This window comes from Artibeus jamaicensis, unplaced genomic scaffold, assembly GCF_021234435.1.
Source record: "Artibeus jamaicensis isolate MK-2021 breed Jamaican fruit bat unplaced genomic scaffold, CSHL_Jam_final contig_233, whole genome shotgun sequence".
Taxonomy (NCBI): Eukaryota; Metazoa; Chordata; class Mammalia; order Chiroptera; family Phyllostomidae; genus Artibeus; species Artibeus jamaicensis.
This window is the reverse complement of record NW_026521486.1, coordinates 46,024,102-46,041,307: the sequence shown is the minus strand read 5'-3', so window position 1 is coordinate 46,041,307 and position 17,206 is coordinate 46,024,102. Positions and strand designations below refer to the sequence as shown.

Here is a 17,206-nt window from a genome sequence, read left to right as displayed (position 1 = left end):
AAAATATAAACCATATAAACACACACCAAATGGAAGCTAATATATTGATATCAGACCACCCAAAAAGTACACTTAAAATAAAAGATACCTTCTGTTTAATGGACCAGAAAGCTGTAACACCTATAGTGAAATTCAGTCATATATTAATAAGAAAAAGAAAGTTTAAAAAATGTCAGTTTTTAGAAATTAAGAAAATTCCCTTCAAATAATTCATGTATCAAAGAGGAAAGCACAATGGAAATTAGAAGAGATTTTAAACTGAGTTATAATAAAAACATGAAATTTCAAAATGGAAAGAAAAAAGCTAAAAGTGTGCTTATGTGAAATTTTATGGATTTAAATGTATTAGAAAAATTTAGCCTAAGAAGTTAGAAATAGTGTAGCAAGTTAAACACAACGCATATACAGAGATACAAATAGCAGAAATTAATGAAAATGTGCAATAGAAGTGATCATGTAATCATCCTTAACTTATTTGTGTCTTCTTGATTTCATGTGATTAGTGATTATACTGAGAGCCCCTACTCTGCTCTGTGACTGAATATATAAATATGTAAATAAACATTTTGTGCATCTTACCAATTTAATTACCAATATTCTGAAGTTAAGAAAATAATATGCCTTACTACAACCAAGAAGCTTTGTTATTTTTTTTTAATTTTTGTTTATTTATCTTTAGAAGTGAAGAGAAGGAGAGAAATATCAGTGTATAGTTGCTTCTGGTGCATCCCCTGCTGGGAACTGGCACCTGCTGGGAACTGGCCTGCAACACAGGCATGTGCCCTGATGGGGAATTGAACGGGGATTTTTTGGTTCACAGGCCTGTGCTCAATCCACTGAGCTACACCAGCCAGGGCAAGAAGTTTTGTTTTTAATGGGTGGGGTGAGATGAGATATAGAACTTTGGGTCAAGTTGTGAAGTAGGAAAATTTGAAATGCAACTCCCTATCATGTGAGGAATTTGACAGCATAATAACCTCAAAAAAGGGGGCAGTAGATAAAATGGACAGTCACTATTTAAGCTCTGAGTTTAACACAACCCCCTAAATATTTCACCACTAGCCTGGCTCTGTTACCCCCATAGGTTTCACTTTACTATCAGAGTTACTGGAAAATCTCCAATAAAGAAATTAATACAAAGCCATTTTGATCAGTTATTTCCTTTCAGGTTTTTGGCAAATGCAACACTGAAATGGAGAAATAAACTCTTCATCAAATCTGTAAAAAAAATCCCACATAATGAGTCCACTGAAATTTATAAACCAGCATTATGAAACACAAAGGAATAATCTTTGAGTCGGTTAGTAGAATTAAGAGTTGCGAGAGGCTTAAGTATTAGAATTATCAGGTGTGTGTGTTTGTATGTGCATACATATCTAATTTACAATTTATAACTTATTTAATTAAGTTATATTTATATTTGCTTATATATTATATATAATTTAAATTATATTAGTAAAGTTTATCTTTTTAAAATACTCTGAATACATATATATATAACAATTATTAAAAGCATGAGAGACTTCCGCCAAGATGGAGACGTAGGTGGAGGAACCACCTTGCCTCTATGCACAACCAAATTTAAGAACAACTATTTTTAACAACAATCACAACCAAGCCACACGGAAAATCAACAATATGGAGTCCAAAGACAACTAAATGCTCAGCTAAACCGGTAAGAGAAGCGAAGCCAGCAGCGGAGCAGGTTGGCAAGAAAAAATTCCCGGGTGGTGCGCGGTGCGCAAGCAGCCAAAGGCGCTGATCGCAATCTAGCTATGGGAGCGCACAGGGAAGAGGCGCGGGCTGACTCGGTCGCTGGCGCCTCTGTGCGTGCGGAGAAACCAGTGAGCAGGGAAGCCTGTGCGGGGCAGCAGGCTCACACAATTCCAATCGGATAAACAAGCCCTAAACAAGCCCGAGGCGAGTGGTGTGACTGGACGGGCTGGGCTAGCGGAGAGGACCGCCATTGCTCCCTCTCTGACCATGCCCCCACACACAGCGTCACAAACCAGCGACCTGGGTTGCCCCGTCCTGGTAAACAACTAAGGCTTCGCTCCGCTTACTTAACAGCATGAATAGACCAAAAATGGCTCTAGGACAACTCAGAGCCCCAGAACCGATAGATCTAAGCGATGAAGAAATAGCCAGTCTTTCAGATGCACAGTTCAAAACACTGGTTATCAGGATCCTTACAGAACTGGTTGATTTTAGTCACAAATTAGAGAAACATATGGAAGCTAAACTAATTGAAATGAATGGTAATACAAAGGAAACCAATAGTAATGGAAAGAAAATTGGGACTCAAATCAAGGGAGTGGACCAGAAGGAAGAAAAAAATGATCAAACAGAAAGGAATGAAGAAATAAGAATTCAGAAAAATGAGGAGAAGCTTAGGAACCTCCAGGACATCTTTAAACGTTCCAACATCCGAATTATAGGGGTACCAGAAGGGGGAAAGGCACAGCCACCAGTGGAAAACTTATTTGAACAAATAATAAAGGAGAATTTCCCCAATCTGGAAAAGGAAATAGACTTCCAGGAAATCCAGGAAGCTCAGAGTCCCAAAGAAGTTGGACCCAAGAAGGAACACACCAAGGCACATCATCATTACATTAGCCAAGATTAAAATGAAGGAGAGAATCCTAGAAGCAGCAAGAGCTAAGGGGACAGTCACCTACAAAGGAGTTCCCATCAGACTGTCAGCTGATTTCTCAAAAGAGACCTTACAGGCAAGAAGGGGCTGGAAAGAGGTATTCCAAGTCATGAAAACCAAAGACCTACAACCAAGATTGCTCTACCCAGCAAAGTTTTCACTTAGAATGGAAGGACAGATAAAGTGCTTCTCAGATAAGATCAAATTCAAGGAGTTCATCATCACCAAGCCCTTATTATATGAAATGTTAAAGGGACTTACCTAAGAAAAAAGAAGATAAAAAAGATGAACAGTGAAAGGACAGCAAACTCACAGTTAGTAACAACCACACCTAAAACAAAAGCAAACTAAGAGGACAGCTAGATCAGGAGCAGAATCATAGAAATGAAGATCTCATGGAGGGTTAGCAACAGGGGAGTGGGAGGAGGAGAAGGGGGGAGAAGGTACAGAAAATAAGTAGCATAGACAGTAGATAGAAAATAGATAGGGGGGAGGGTAAGAATAGTAAGAAATACAGAATCTAAAGAATTTGAGACACGTGTTCATGAACTAAAGGGGGAAATGGTGGGGGAGGGGTATGCAGGGTGGAGGGGAATGGAGGGGGGAATAGAGCAAATGTAATGGCATAATCAATTAAAAAAACAAAAAAAAGAATTTGAGACACGTGTTCATGAACTAAAGGGGGAAATGGTGGGGGAGGGGTATGCAGGGTGGAGGGGAATGGAGGGGGGGAATAGAGCAAATGTAATGGCATAATCAATAAAAAAAAAAAAGAAGCATGAAAGAAGACCAAAAAGGAATACTTTGAACAAATAAAAAGTGAATTTCTAGAAATTAAAGTCACTAAAATAAAACTTAACAAATGAGCCAAGTGGAATATTAAAACAGCTAAAGAGTAATTATGTGAACTGAAAAACAAGCCTAAGAAAATTATTCAGACTGCTGTTCATAATCTGGGATTTCTCAGATTTGTTGCTTTTGTTAAATATTATTTTCAGAAGTAAATGTATAATAAAATAAGAACTTTATTTCTGTTTATTAGCTAGTTAAAAAGGTTTTTTATGCAACTTAATCATAACTTTTAAATAGGCATCTTTATATATTATGATAAAAGTTAAAATACAGATAGTATCGTGTATAAAATAAGCAATCATTATTAATCCTTGGCCCTTGGCCACATGAATTAAATGATTCAATATTTTAAAAAATGTATTCAAATTACCTTAACAAAATCTCTATCAGTCTTCTCCTTCCATTCTTCTCCAAATACAGTAGAAAAGGATCCTAAAGCTAAAAGAATAGTATATTCAATAATATGGAATTATTTATTTCACTTTACTTAATAATACATAGGTGTGGGGAAAAATGGTATAAATACATTTTAAGATATCTTCACTAAAAACTGTTTCATTGTAAATGATATAAAGTCATAATAATCTCTTTGAAACTTTTTAAAATTATATAAACCAATATGGGATAAAAAATAGAAGATGGAAAAGTTAAATTTGTTGTCATTTTTATTATATTTATTTAAACACAAAATGTATAAACATTCCACATTTTCAATGGGAGTGGCATCTATATTTATCTCAATTGAAACCTCCATGCCCTAAAAAAATCAATCAAAACATCTCAAAAGCCTATCAAAAGACTAACCAAATCAAATATACCCATAATTCTCAAACTCAAAGAAATTACTTTCATAATGTGAAAATACTATTTTAAGTATGGGGGTCTTCACAAAGTCTGTGTACTCTGGAATTCTAAACTTCTGACTTTCTTAAAATAGCATTTTCTAAATTGTTAATATTTTATATTGCTACAGTGCATAATAATTTAGTCTTTTAGGTAAATAAAAATACTTAAAGAATTTAAGAAAATATGCTGGGTCTAAAGAATATCATGCTTCAATGCACCAAAACTGGTAAGATTACCTCTGTCATATATACATGTATAATCCTTGTTCATGGTAAATGAGAAGCTTTCAAAAAAATTATTCTGGTATAAGAATATTTCTTTCTAAAAACTTTAAGGTTTCAAAAATGTAAAACAATCTTGAACTCCATTGTATATTAAATGCTTAAAAATGTCAAAATTACTAATATAAAATAATGTTGAATGCAAATTGAAAATTAAATTAAAAAATATCAAAATAAAATATTAGAAACCAAAGAACATGAAATTATAATGGAAATCCATTAAATTTAGATCTTCAAAGTTACACCATAAACTGGGAAACACTGATCTTTGCTTCTTCTCCATGTAACCAAGAATAGTTTCAGGAAGAATAAGAAACTAAAAACCCATTTAAAATAGCCTTCATATAAAATAAGTACATGTCAAATTTTAAGGAATCCTACTTAGATTACCCCTAATAAATTTAGTTGGAAGGTACACAACTTGAAACAAATCAAATCGCAGAAAAATAAATTAATTTGCAAACATACTGGTATTTAGAATAAAAAAGTCATGAATGTATAAACTATTACAAGAAATTTTCAGGCTGGGTCTACTGTGATATATATTTCCTCAGTGATAAAATAATTTCAATTCATGTGAACACCTTAATCCTTTATTAGGATATACTTCTGGACAAAGAAGTTACAATGGTTTGGAGGTAGGAGGGTTGACAAGCAAAGAAGAAAAAAATTGTGTATCATTAACATTCAGCTAATGTGGGTATTTTAAAAAAGAAAAACTATGAGCAAAAAAAGATCTCAAAATATATTTCTAAATTTCTATTAAATATTAAACTACATTTAGAAAATGGAGCAATTTCATCTGAAGAAAACCTACATTTAGTAAGAGATAATTTCACAGAAAATAAAAAATGTGATTTATAAAAACCTGTCTGTATCTAGCAAATCCTACAAATAAAAGGATATAACATATTTGAAAAATCTTATTTTGATTATTTAGGCAGCAAATTTCCAAATGCATTGATCTAAACTCACAATAACAGAAGTAGACTTCAGAAAATCAATTTCTTCCAGATCCTAGTTTTCTTTATCAGAATTTTATATCAAGCACTCTTCTCAAATCAAAACCCATATACAAAGCTTAAGAACAACCTAAGATTTTTATTCAAAAGCTCTGGTGAGACTAAACTATTATTCAAATACATAAGGTTAAAAAAACCAAACATTCATTATTTTAAATTAGACATTTAATAAAAGCAAATAAATAATTCTATTACGTTGACTAATAAAAAGTACTTGTCCTTATACAACTTTTTAAAAAAATCCATAACACCATTATAGAATTATCATTCAATGTGTCCATCTTAAAACTTACTGTCATCAAACACCCCGGCATTAGCAAGTAATAAAGTGATGATTTTAGGGTCTTTTTCAAGTTGCATGACGTGTTTACTTTCATTTGATAGGAGAGTGCATACATTAATAGCAAAGTCCACTTCATTTGGGAGTCCAGATAACAGTGAAAGCACCAATTTATTATAATCATTTGGCGAATTGAAATCCATAGATAGCCCATAACTTTGCCGCAGATAATCTAACACAGATAAAGACAAAAACATCTTGTTTATCAAGGCACAGAAACCACTGTTGTTAGTATCTTCTGAATACCAGACAGGAGCTTGTTTTCTTTTACAAAACAAAGGTAGGGAGACTGGTTCCTTTGAAATATTTAACAATATCATGTTTTTAAACACACTGCCTACCTTTACCTAACTGTAGAATTCCTTTCTTAGGTCAGATTATGAAAAAATTAACATAGTAAAATTCACATTTTTAGTTTTATAATTATATGAGTTTTGATAAATACAGTCTTTTAACCACCACCAGAATGAGGATATAGTAATCTCTCAGTTTCTTTTTATGCTCCTTTTCCTCAAATCCCTTTTCTACCCACAATCACTAATTTCCTTTCTGTTCCTATAACTTTACTTCAGTCAAAGGTGAAAGATTTATACAATCTGAAGAGAAACCAGAGTATGTATAGCTTTATTTCAGAATGCCAAATAAATGGAATCATACAGTATGTAGTCTTTTGCCTGATTTCTTTTCTTTTTTAATTTATTAACTTTTTTGATGGATCCTGTCTTAGGTTTATTTGTATAGCTAGCACAGGGGGACACCAACTCCATGCAGACAGCAGCCCACAGGTCACACCAGTTTTTCCATCCTCACATCAGCAGACAGAGGCCTTTACTACGGAGCCTTTGTGGGGGCCTGGCCACCTTTGGGAGCCTGAGCTGCAACCACAGCCTAGTGCGTGGTTTGAGCCTTGGCCTTTGGCCAGCACAGCCTGCATACCCTTTGCGATGCAGGAATAAGCTTGTTTCCTAAGCTTGGGGTGACCAATGTAGGCAAGTCAACCGAGGCAACTGAACTTAGACCTGCTGCCCCTTGGGATCTTAGGCTTGACCTCCTTGGGCTTTACAAGGGCCTTGATAGCCTGCCTGTGTTTCATTTCTTTTATTTAACAAAATGCTTTTAAGGTTAATATCCATGGTGATGTGTGTGTCAGTAGTTTGTTCCTTTTAATTATTGTAGTATAGATATAAGAAAATCTGTTCATCCATTCCCTAGATGAAGGACATTTACACTGTATCCAGTTTTTGGCACTTATCAATACAGTTGCTATAAACATTCACATATAGGTCTTTGTGCAGACATATTTTAGCTCTCTTTAGATTGCTGGGTATGTTGGCTGTAACATCTTGCCTTTCTACCCCATCACAACTACACAGAGTTCCTATTGCTCTGCATCCTTGTCAGCACTTTATACTGCCAGTTTTGAATATTCAGATATTAATCACTTATCTAATATTTGTTTTATAAATATTTTTCCCAGACAGTGGCTGTATTTTCATTTTCTTAGCAGTACCTGAAGAAAAGTTTTATAACATCTGATTTATGAATTTTTACCTTTACAGTTCATGCTTCTGTATTCTAAGAATTTTTTCCTAACCCTAGGCAACTAAAATTTTCTGAAGAATGTATTTAAAGCACTTTCAAAATTTTGAAAGTAAGAAAGATGGGGTTACAAAACACTAATATATAATTATAATATATACATATAAGAAAATATACTTCTAGACATACTGACTCTCAACTGGGGCTGTTTATTAGGCCTTAGAAGCTATGTCCTGTGACATATACCCCAAGTACATTTTTCATATAAAGATGTAACTAGTTTATGGGAGGAGGCAAGAAAACAAGAGTTAAAGTAGTTATAGATGAAACATTTCAGAAACACATGAATGAAGAAGAATTAGAATGCAAAGTAGAGATCTACTGCCACAACATGCCATAGAAGAAAATCATGTAAGAAAGAAATTTCTTTATTCCCCAGAGTAGACATTTGAGGAGACAGCTCTTCAATTCTAAAATATTCTAGGAAGCCTTAGCTAGTGTAGCTCAGTGGATTGAGCATAGGCTGCGAATCAGTGAGTTGCTGGTTCAATTCCCAGTCAAAGCACATGCCTGGTTTGTGGGCCAGGTCCCCAATAGAGGGTGCATGAGAGGCAACCACGCATTGACATTTCTCTCCCTCTCTTTCTCCCTCTCTTCCACTCTCTCTAAAAATAAATAAATAAAATCTTTTTTTAAATTCTAGGAATTTCTCCAGTAGTAGAATAGTGAAAAAGTATCACAATACAGTTATAAATGACTATGAACATATTCTTTACCATATTTAAGGTTGAACAATATATATTCATTTTAATAATCTTGAACTGAAGTATCTCATAAATACCTGAAAATATCTGAAAAAAGTAACAAAACTTCTGTGAATATTGAGTTAGATTTTGATATTTCTATACCTCATACTGTAATTAATGATAAAAACCTAAGTCTCAGAAACAGCTAAGTTAATTTTAGATTTCACAAAACTTTCAAACACATCACTTCAATAGAAAAAAATTTGTTCTGTCTGCTTACATTTCAATGCATCCTTACCTACATAACTTGGCCAAAAACATCTCTAGTCCAACCAAAATAAATAAATGTGATAGTTATGAAAAGTCCTTTAATTATACCAGGCCTTGTAAAGATTCCTAAGATAATGTAGGATAAAAATGCTTACAAGATTTGAGGCAAGAGCCCCACCCGTTTCCAAGGAGACCTGATCATCAAACACCTATAATTTTATACTTGGAATGGGATCAGGAATTTATTATCAACATTCTTTTTTTTAAAAAAATATTTTTTAATCCTCACTTGAGGACATTTTTCATTGTTTTTAGAGAGAGGAAGGGGGAGGAGGAAACGGGGGGGGGAGAGAGAGAGAGAGAGAAACATCAATGTGAGAGAGAAATATCAATCAGTTGCCTTTCACAGGATCCCCAACTAAGGATAGAACCCACAACCTAGGTATGGGCCCTCACCAGGAATGGAACCCACAACCTTCCGTGTATGGGATGACATTACAACCAAGTTACACCAGCCAGGGCTATTTTCAACATTCTTGACTCAAAGTTTACACAAATCAATTACTGCTGACAAACTGAATTTAATCTGAGGCAATGGTGTGTCTGTTTTTAGTTTAGAGGAACCGGAGAATTGTTCCTAGAGTGCTGTTTACATTGCAGGAATTATACAATACTTTCGATCACATGGCAGTGCTTGTTGTAGTGTAAAAGTCTGTTAGAATATGAAATATTTAAGGGAAAATTTTTGCTCAACTACAACTAATAAAACAAAAAACCAAAAATCTCCCTGTATGAAATTTCCCAAATTTAAGTACCAAAAATGCAAATGGACACAGTGCCTTCTTTTACCAAAATAACTAGATTGGAATAAATAATCACTAAAATCATGGTTAGTTCTAAAATTCTACAGTTCTATTAATTTCAATGTCACATTTTTCAATTTTGCCTTTCACAGTTTTTCTATTAAAGATATTGCAAATAAATTTTAATTTAAAGATAACTGATTTTTTATGGTCATTTAAAAATGTAAGAAAACATGAACAAAAAGTCTTTAATAATATACTCTATAATACTGCAGAACTGATTGTATTCAAATCAATACCAAATGAAAAAAGAATAGAGAAAGAAGACAACCAAAGAATTAGGTGTTTATGACAAGGAAAAACATGGAAAACTATGCAGGTATATGATAAAGCCACCATAAGTACAAAGATAATAATCCTAAAGTTCAAAGCAAAATCTGCTCAATATTTTTTTGCCATTTAAAGTCACTGGACAAAAGAAGCCAATATCCTTAGAGGAACATTTGGTCCCTCTCAATGTACAATACTCCATTTACTCTATTAGGAAAATTATGAGTAGAATTACACTTTATATGAAATGTCCTGGACTACTGCCAATTGAAACTTATTCATTATTCAAAATACTATTTTAGAGTATCTTTTCTTAATATCAACAATTAGTATCTTTAGGTAAATACATTTGCCTTCAAGGATAGAAAGGCTGTATGATCAAGGATATAAATACAAATCTTTTTATAGGTTTTAACTAAAATTTCCTAAAAGTTCTTCATCGATCATTATGCAATTCTATTTTGGTGAATATTTAAAACACACAGACCATATTTTTCTTAATGACAGCTGAATCATCAACATAGGATGTGCTTTATATATTGATAATCACCATAATTTTTAGAACATGGTCATAATGTTGCTATGGCTCCTTCTAGAAAAATAAAAAGCACCTTCAAATTCATAAATTCTGCTCTGAAACACTACCTTTTCAGTCTGAATTAGAAATACTATAGTCTGATATTCCCTGGCAATTCATAGTTTCTTCCCTTTCATGGATTCCCAATCCTGATTTTTTCAATCACGCAACATGTAACAAAAATGCTCAGATTCTTTTTAAAAACAAAACAATAAAACCCAGATATGACAACATATCAGAAAAGTTGTAACACTGAGTTAAGCAATTCTATCATTTCCTTAACTTGTGAAACTCTATCAACAACTTTTATTAGACTTCCGAAATACCAGAAATATTTCACATCTTTCTTGAAGTATATGTTTTAATCAGAGGAGGCAAAAACAAAAAACCAACAAAACACTCTGATCCAGAAAAAAACAAGATCTGACACAGAAGTGGGTCAGTTTAGGAATCTGTAATAGCAGACGTCAAATTGTATTTAACCTACAATCACGGACAGTTCTACTGTTACTGTAATACAGGAGCCACAGAGATATGAAGCTGAAAACGGTCTTAAAGGTCATTAATACAATGTTGCATTCAATATAGGAATAGCCTCTATAACATCCCTGAATGAAATAATAGTCATTAGCCCTTTTTATGAACAGCGAACAAATCACCTAACAAGTCACCCTGTTTTATTTTCAGCTTAAACTATTAGCAAGATCTTCTACATGGTGACTTAAGTACACATGAGAGAGTTTAAGGATAACCTACAAGACACTGGGACTATAGCACCAATAAAGAATAATAAATATCTACAGATCATTGTATATTTTATAAAGACTATACCCTTGAAAAAGAAATTATCTCCTCTTTCTTAGGCCAAAGGTTGGTGACTGAAGAATAGAGATGTTTGTTTCTTCTAGCTCTCTTTCCAGTCATCACAGCCCAGTCCCCAGAGTCACTAAACACTGGAATCCTCCATCTACTCTGCCTCAAAAACCTCTTTATTAGACTCTCAACCTGATTATTTCCAATTTGAGTCCTGTTCTTTTAGCTGCAGATTCCTTTATAACTATTACCAGAATGACTTAAATGAAAAACAAAAAAATCTTATTCCTGGTACCTTGGCAGAAGTAGTTGAATAGTAGGAAACATTTCTGAGGAATTCTGGTGCTGGGAATTCCAATAATTGTAGAAAATCTAGTAAATGCTACCTAAGTACTCTTGGCTTCTCTAATTTTAACAGAACCTTTCTCATGTTTAGTGTCGACTATTCATGTTAAACTGATCATTAGCCAAAGGAAAAAAATTTTTCACTTAAAAGTACAGGTATTTTTAAGTCTAGAAATTGTTGCAACTAACAATCTTATAAGCCTATGATAGAAGGGCCCTCATACCAACTAAATGATGATCTTTGAAAGCTATATTACCACAAGGCTTAAGTGTTCTTAGGAGCAAAATAAGGAACTAATTCATTGGATGATGTCTATTTTCCTAATTCAAAACTGTGGAGGGGGTGGGAGGAAGGGGTGGAGAGAAAATACAGACAATTGTAATTGAACAACAGTAACTTTAAAAAAGCCTCAGTAAAAGAAGAGGAAGAAAATTCAAGTATTAAACACTTAATTGATTAAAATTAGTAAAATTGAGGAAACCCACCCCCCAAAACTGTGGAACTATACCTTCTCAATTTCCAACAATATTTACCTGATACACTGTGCTGCTGGTAATTGTAGGAAGATGGAATTGCACCAATAGGTAGCTGTGGCTTTGGATTGCCTGGTGGTACTTCATCATCATCCTCCCCAAAATGATGAACTTTCTCGTACTTTTCTAGGTAACTGAAATAGAAAAACAGCACAATAGATATTTTAAAGTATATCTTAGTTTTAACTCCTACTACATATATCTGCCTTCCTTTTCTAGAAGCCCTAACTTTAAAAAAATATTAGGATATTATAAATCTCTTGTATATCCAAAAATATTTGGATAATACAAACCTCTTGGATTAGTCACTTCAGCAATAGTACTGTAGTCAGACTCAATGCAATGATTCTAAAAGTGTTTTCATATTTACAGAAAAGACATCACTACTGAAATAAAAATGTAAAAGAAATATTGAAGGGCAACTCCCTATAGATGAATGGCATGTATTTTACTTACTGACATAAAAACATTACACACAGTCATTGTAAAACCAAGAAAACTGAGAAGATTCTTTAACCCCTGGTCTCCCCAATCTCACTTACCAGAGATAACAACAGGTTCATGTGCATATGCCTATATATTTTCTGCACATATTTTCATTTACCAACATATTTTAGTACTCTTAGCATGCCAATGCACGCAGTACTTGTTCAGTCTGTTTAAATAGCTGTGTAATGTTTTATTGTATTGATTCATCATAATATAACTAGATCTCCAGAGTTAAATTTAGCAATTTTCAGTTTTGTTTTGTGCTATTACAAATCACACAACAATAAACTTAATCTGTGCACTTGTTGAATATTCTTCTCTGAATAGACACTGGAAATGGCATGCTCATTTTGAACAGCAATACAGCCAAGTTCCCATCCAAAATTTATGTGCCTAACAAATTTTGACCGATTTATGAGATAGTTCTTTGTATCCCCTCTATGTTATCATTTTGGAATATGACCAATCTTCTTATTAATTAGAATTAAATTTCCAAATTCATAATTTATCACTGCCTATTAGTTTATAGTAAGTTCTCAAGTAAAATTTTAAAGTGGGTGAACTGATGAAACCCCTGTCAAAAACAACCCTGTAACTAACAAACCTGTTACTGTACTTCACAAGTAAGTTGATTAATATAGTTTCTTATATTTATCAAAGAAAAGTTCTAGATGTGGTTAATTTAAAGATCAATCCACCTACAATTCCTGATTGAGGCAGGTACTCAATTGAAGTAAATCTGACTCATTTCTAAGTCCATTAGAGGCTATTTTAAAAGTCCTACAGCTATCTATGTCTTGGCTCTTCTAGTTACAGACAGCTGAGATGAGAGAGGGGTGCATCAATGAACACACAGGGTGATCTCAGAAGTATCATTTTGTTTTTAGTACCAAAACTTGAAACTCAAGGTGGGATGAATGAAAGCTAAAACTTTACAAATATAAAGACTAATAACATAAAAAATTATTACCACTCCTCATTTTCCCCTTTCAGTTTTACACGGTGCAATAATTCACATCTTACCTGGAAAAGAATTAAACCATCCCTTTGCATTGTTTGTAAGTCTTCCATATTAGCTCAGTTAGAGCTAGGAACTCTTTACTAGTTGAAAGCTTGATAGCTAATGAACCTAACACTTTACTGATGGAGCTACAGCATACTAAAGCAGGGACATATACACAGACAGAACCCTTGAGCACTGAGAAGAATATGCAGCTGCTCATATTTTACCTTGATCCTGGGGATGTCCCCTAGCACACAGCATTACAGTCCAAAAACATAAACCAAAAGAATGATTAAAAAGAGGCAGTCTCTCTCCAGGATAGACCCATAATAGATGTAAATATGTAAATATCAGGCCTATTCTTTTTGAAAATCTAATGCAGGCACCATAAAAAGAAGAGTATATAAAATTCGGACAAAAACAGCTGCTCACAAATGATGTGACGTATTTTCTGCAAATGAGGGCTCACATGAAGTCACTCAGGCAATAGTATTGATAGAAGTACTTTATAGAGTAGGGTCTTTCAGAATTGATGGAAATCACTATGCAATGGTTAAAAATAAACTAAAGATAATCTTCATTAAATAAATTTTATCCAAATATAACAAAAATAATAATGAAGATGTAGAATTTCAAAATCAGAGTCTTACACTAATATTTTAAGATGCTCTTCATAAATTTGTTACACATGATTGAGTACAGTTGATTTAAAATTTGTGTTTTTTATTACAGCTGAGGGAGAAAAAATATTGTTAGTAAAGAAGGATCATAAATATAATGTTTTCCCTTCCAGAACACCCAAAATGGAGCATAAGTAACATGGTGCGGCTGACAGCAACACTGTACTATGTACTCATAGTAAATAGTACATATTATATACGTAAAACCTCTTATAATTTAAATTTTCATAAGGTTTTAAAAATACATGATTTCTGGTCTCTTGGCACATTCTAAACTTATTCCTCCAAGCAGATTCTTTACATAATTTTAATCCCCAGAAATTTAGGATTTAGGAAAACTGTTATGATATGTGAAATTTTTATTTGCCTGGCTTGAGGATCAATAATTGTTCTCATTATCATTATTAATATTTCTAACCGAAACTCAATATTTCTTAGTTTAGCTAAGGTTTTCACACCCTGTTCTGATCTTTTCTCTCTCTTAATAAAGTCTTTCTTTTCTGTTTTTCGAAGAGTTATACATCTAAAAACTAAAAAGTATTAACAGACAAGAGAAAACATCTAAAATAAAAATAAAAATGTAAACTCTAAGTCTCCAGCATGACCTTGAGGTTACACACTGGTGTTTTTTAATTCACTCACTGGCCTACAAATGCTAGACTGTACATTTCTCTTTCTTCTCAAAGTCAATAATATCACTTGAATAGTTAATATATTAATAATACAGGTATTTACTGAGCTCTTACAGTAATCTGCCTGGTACACTATATATTTAACTTAAGACTGGTAAAATACTGAAATCCAGATGGCAGTAACTCTCTCATCAGGCAACCACAGAAAATTAGTTTCCCTAGTTCAACATTAGAAACAGACTCAGGTGGAATGAGTTATATATTCTTTTTCTTCACCTTGGCATTAATTTATTTTGTGGTAGATTCTATGTACAAACTTAGAGACGACGGAGGCATATATCCTCTAAGGATAATACAGAAATTACTTTAAATGGCATTGTTCAATTCAAAAGCTTAAGTGTGATGAAAACAGTGGGGGCGCTGGGGAGTCCACTCAAAATAGCATCAAATAATAATGGATAATATTATTATGCATGTAGGAAATTTTAACCTCTTGTATTATCTGACAGATTAAATAAATACACACAAAAACATGAGGTTATAGAAGATTTGAATACAATCACCAATAAGATTAACTTATTAGACATACAATGATTTTTCTTTTCAAATCTCTATGAAAATTATAAAACTGTGTATCAACTCACACAGAAAACCACAATAAATTAAGTACTAACTATTATATATGGCACATTCTCTAACTACAATGCAACTCAAAGAAGTTTTGCCTAAGATAGTAATCAAACCCTTGGAGAATTAAAAATAATGTTTATAATATAAAATACCAAACTTATATAGAAATGTAGAGAAACTGATATAACAGTATCCCATCAGCAGATACCAACTCTGGGTAAATTCTGCTTCACTATACCACAATTAACTATCTTCATAACCCTCTTCCAGATTATTTTAAATTAGTTTCCAGATATCATATATAATTTCATCTGTAAATATTTTTGATAGAGTTCTTGGTAATTAAACACAACAATAGCAACAATAATCAATTAAAAAACTCTTGATTGTTCTTGTATCAAAAGAAAAATCAAATACATACAATTGGGAACATTTGATAAAATCTTTTTCTTATGTTTTATGAAAAGATGGCAGTTCAAGGTCACATATCCAACTCTTCCCTTAAATACAATTGCAATGAACTTGAAGAATAAACATAGAGGCATACTGTATCATTTGTAAGGTAGAAACTTCAAAATTCTGGTCCATTACAAGAAACTTCAAGTATCCACAAGACTAAGTTGCAAAACACTTCTTGAGAAAGTAAATGTGGTCTAGTGGAACAGATTTCTAAGCCACAACATATAAAAAAGGCAAGTTCAATTTGAATTTCTTTTAGCCACTAAGGATCAAAAGATTATGAATGTGTCTGATAATGGGACCCAGAGAATACCAATTGTTAAGAAGAGACTTATAAAAAGCTGGGTTGAATTCAGTGGTTGCCCAAGGAAGCAAAGTCCTTTATAAACTTTACCTTGTAGTGTCTTTGTGAAAATGAACCCAAAGATATAGACATGTGGGCACCTATGAAAAGCACTAGTATGCAAAAACTAGTGTCATGTGTAATGGGACCTGCATTAATGGAGTATACAAATAACTTCAAGATGAAACATCAGGCACAAAATCAACTACAGTGGCTTGGAAACCAGAGGTGATGAAACTTCTTTGTCCAGAATTATCCCCTCTGGAGGGAGGGGGCACTAAAGAGTAGATTTGAGAAGGTAGAAGATAACCTTGGTAAAGCAGAGGGCGGTAAAGTAGAGGGTAAGCTTGAGAAAGTGTTCTATATGGAAAGGGAAAGAACTAATGAAAACAATGGTGGTTGAAAATAAGACATGTATGATAAGCAGGAGCTCAAACTTAGCAAGAAACCTGTGGTTTTTGTAAGAAAGACCAGAATAAATAGTCCTTGACATAACAACAATCATTGACATAGACGATTTCTTCAGCTAAAATGCTTAACCTGTATATCAAAAAGCTCCCTTGGGCTGGGATGCCAGAGTGCATGGGTTGGTTGCCAGGCAAAAATTAATGAAGACAGAAAAATACTCAGACACATTCTGATGAAGGATTTACGCTTCAAAGATAAAAAAAATTCTTAGAGGTAGGCAGAAACACTCCTACTCTCTAAAAGTTACATAGAACAGTTGAACTAACTTGATTTCTCTTCAGAATTAATTGCTAGCCCTGGCTCCATTGGTTGGAGTGTCATCCTGTACACAAAAAGGTTGCAGGTTCAACTCCTGGTCAGGGCACATACCTAGGTTGTGGGTTTGATCCCTGGTTGGGGTGCATACAGGAAGTAACCCATCAATATTTCTCTCTTACATTTTTCTCTCTTTCCCTTCCTCTCCCTCTAAAATCAATAAGAACATATCCTCAGGTGAGGATAAAAAAATTAACTGCTAGACAATAATAAACAAATATCAGAGTTTTAAGAAG

The 17,206-nt window shown here is 33.5% G+C and overlaps 1 protein-coding gene across 1 annotated transcript in view; it reads right to left on the bottom strand.

Annotated features, from left to right (window-relative positions):
- Positions 1-17,206, bottom strand: part of ARID2 (AT-rich interaction domain 2) — a 155,855-nt gene that overhangs the window by 66,657 nt on the left and 71,992 nt on the right. Inside the window, exons 4-6 of the mRNA XM_037162322.2 lie at positions 11,952-12,085; positions 5,948-6,166; positions 3,876-3,943 (exon numbers count right to left, since the gene is read on the bottom strand). Coding sequence (XP_037018217.2) covers positions 3,876-3,943; positions 5,948-6,166; positions 11,952-12,085 — 421 coding nt within the window. The remainder of the gene's footprint in view (positions 1-3,875; positions 3,944-5,947; positions 6,167-11,951; positions 12,086-17,206) is intronic.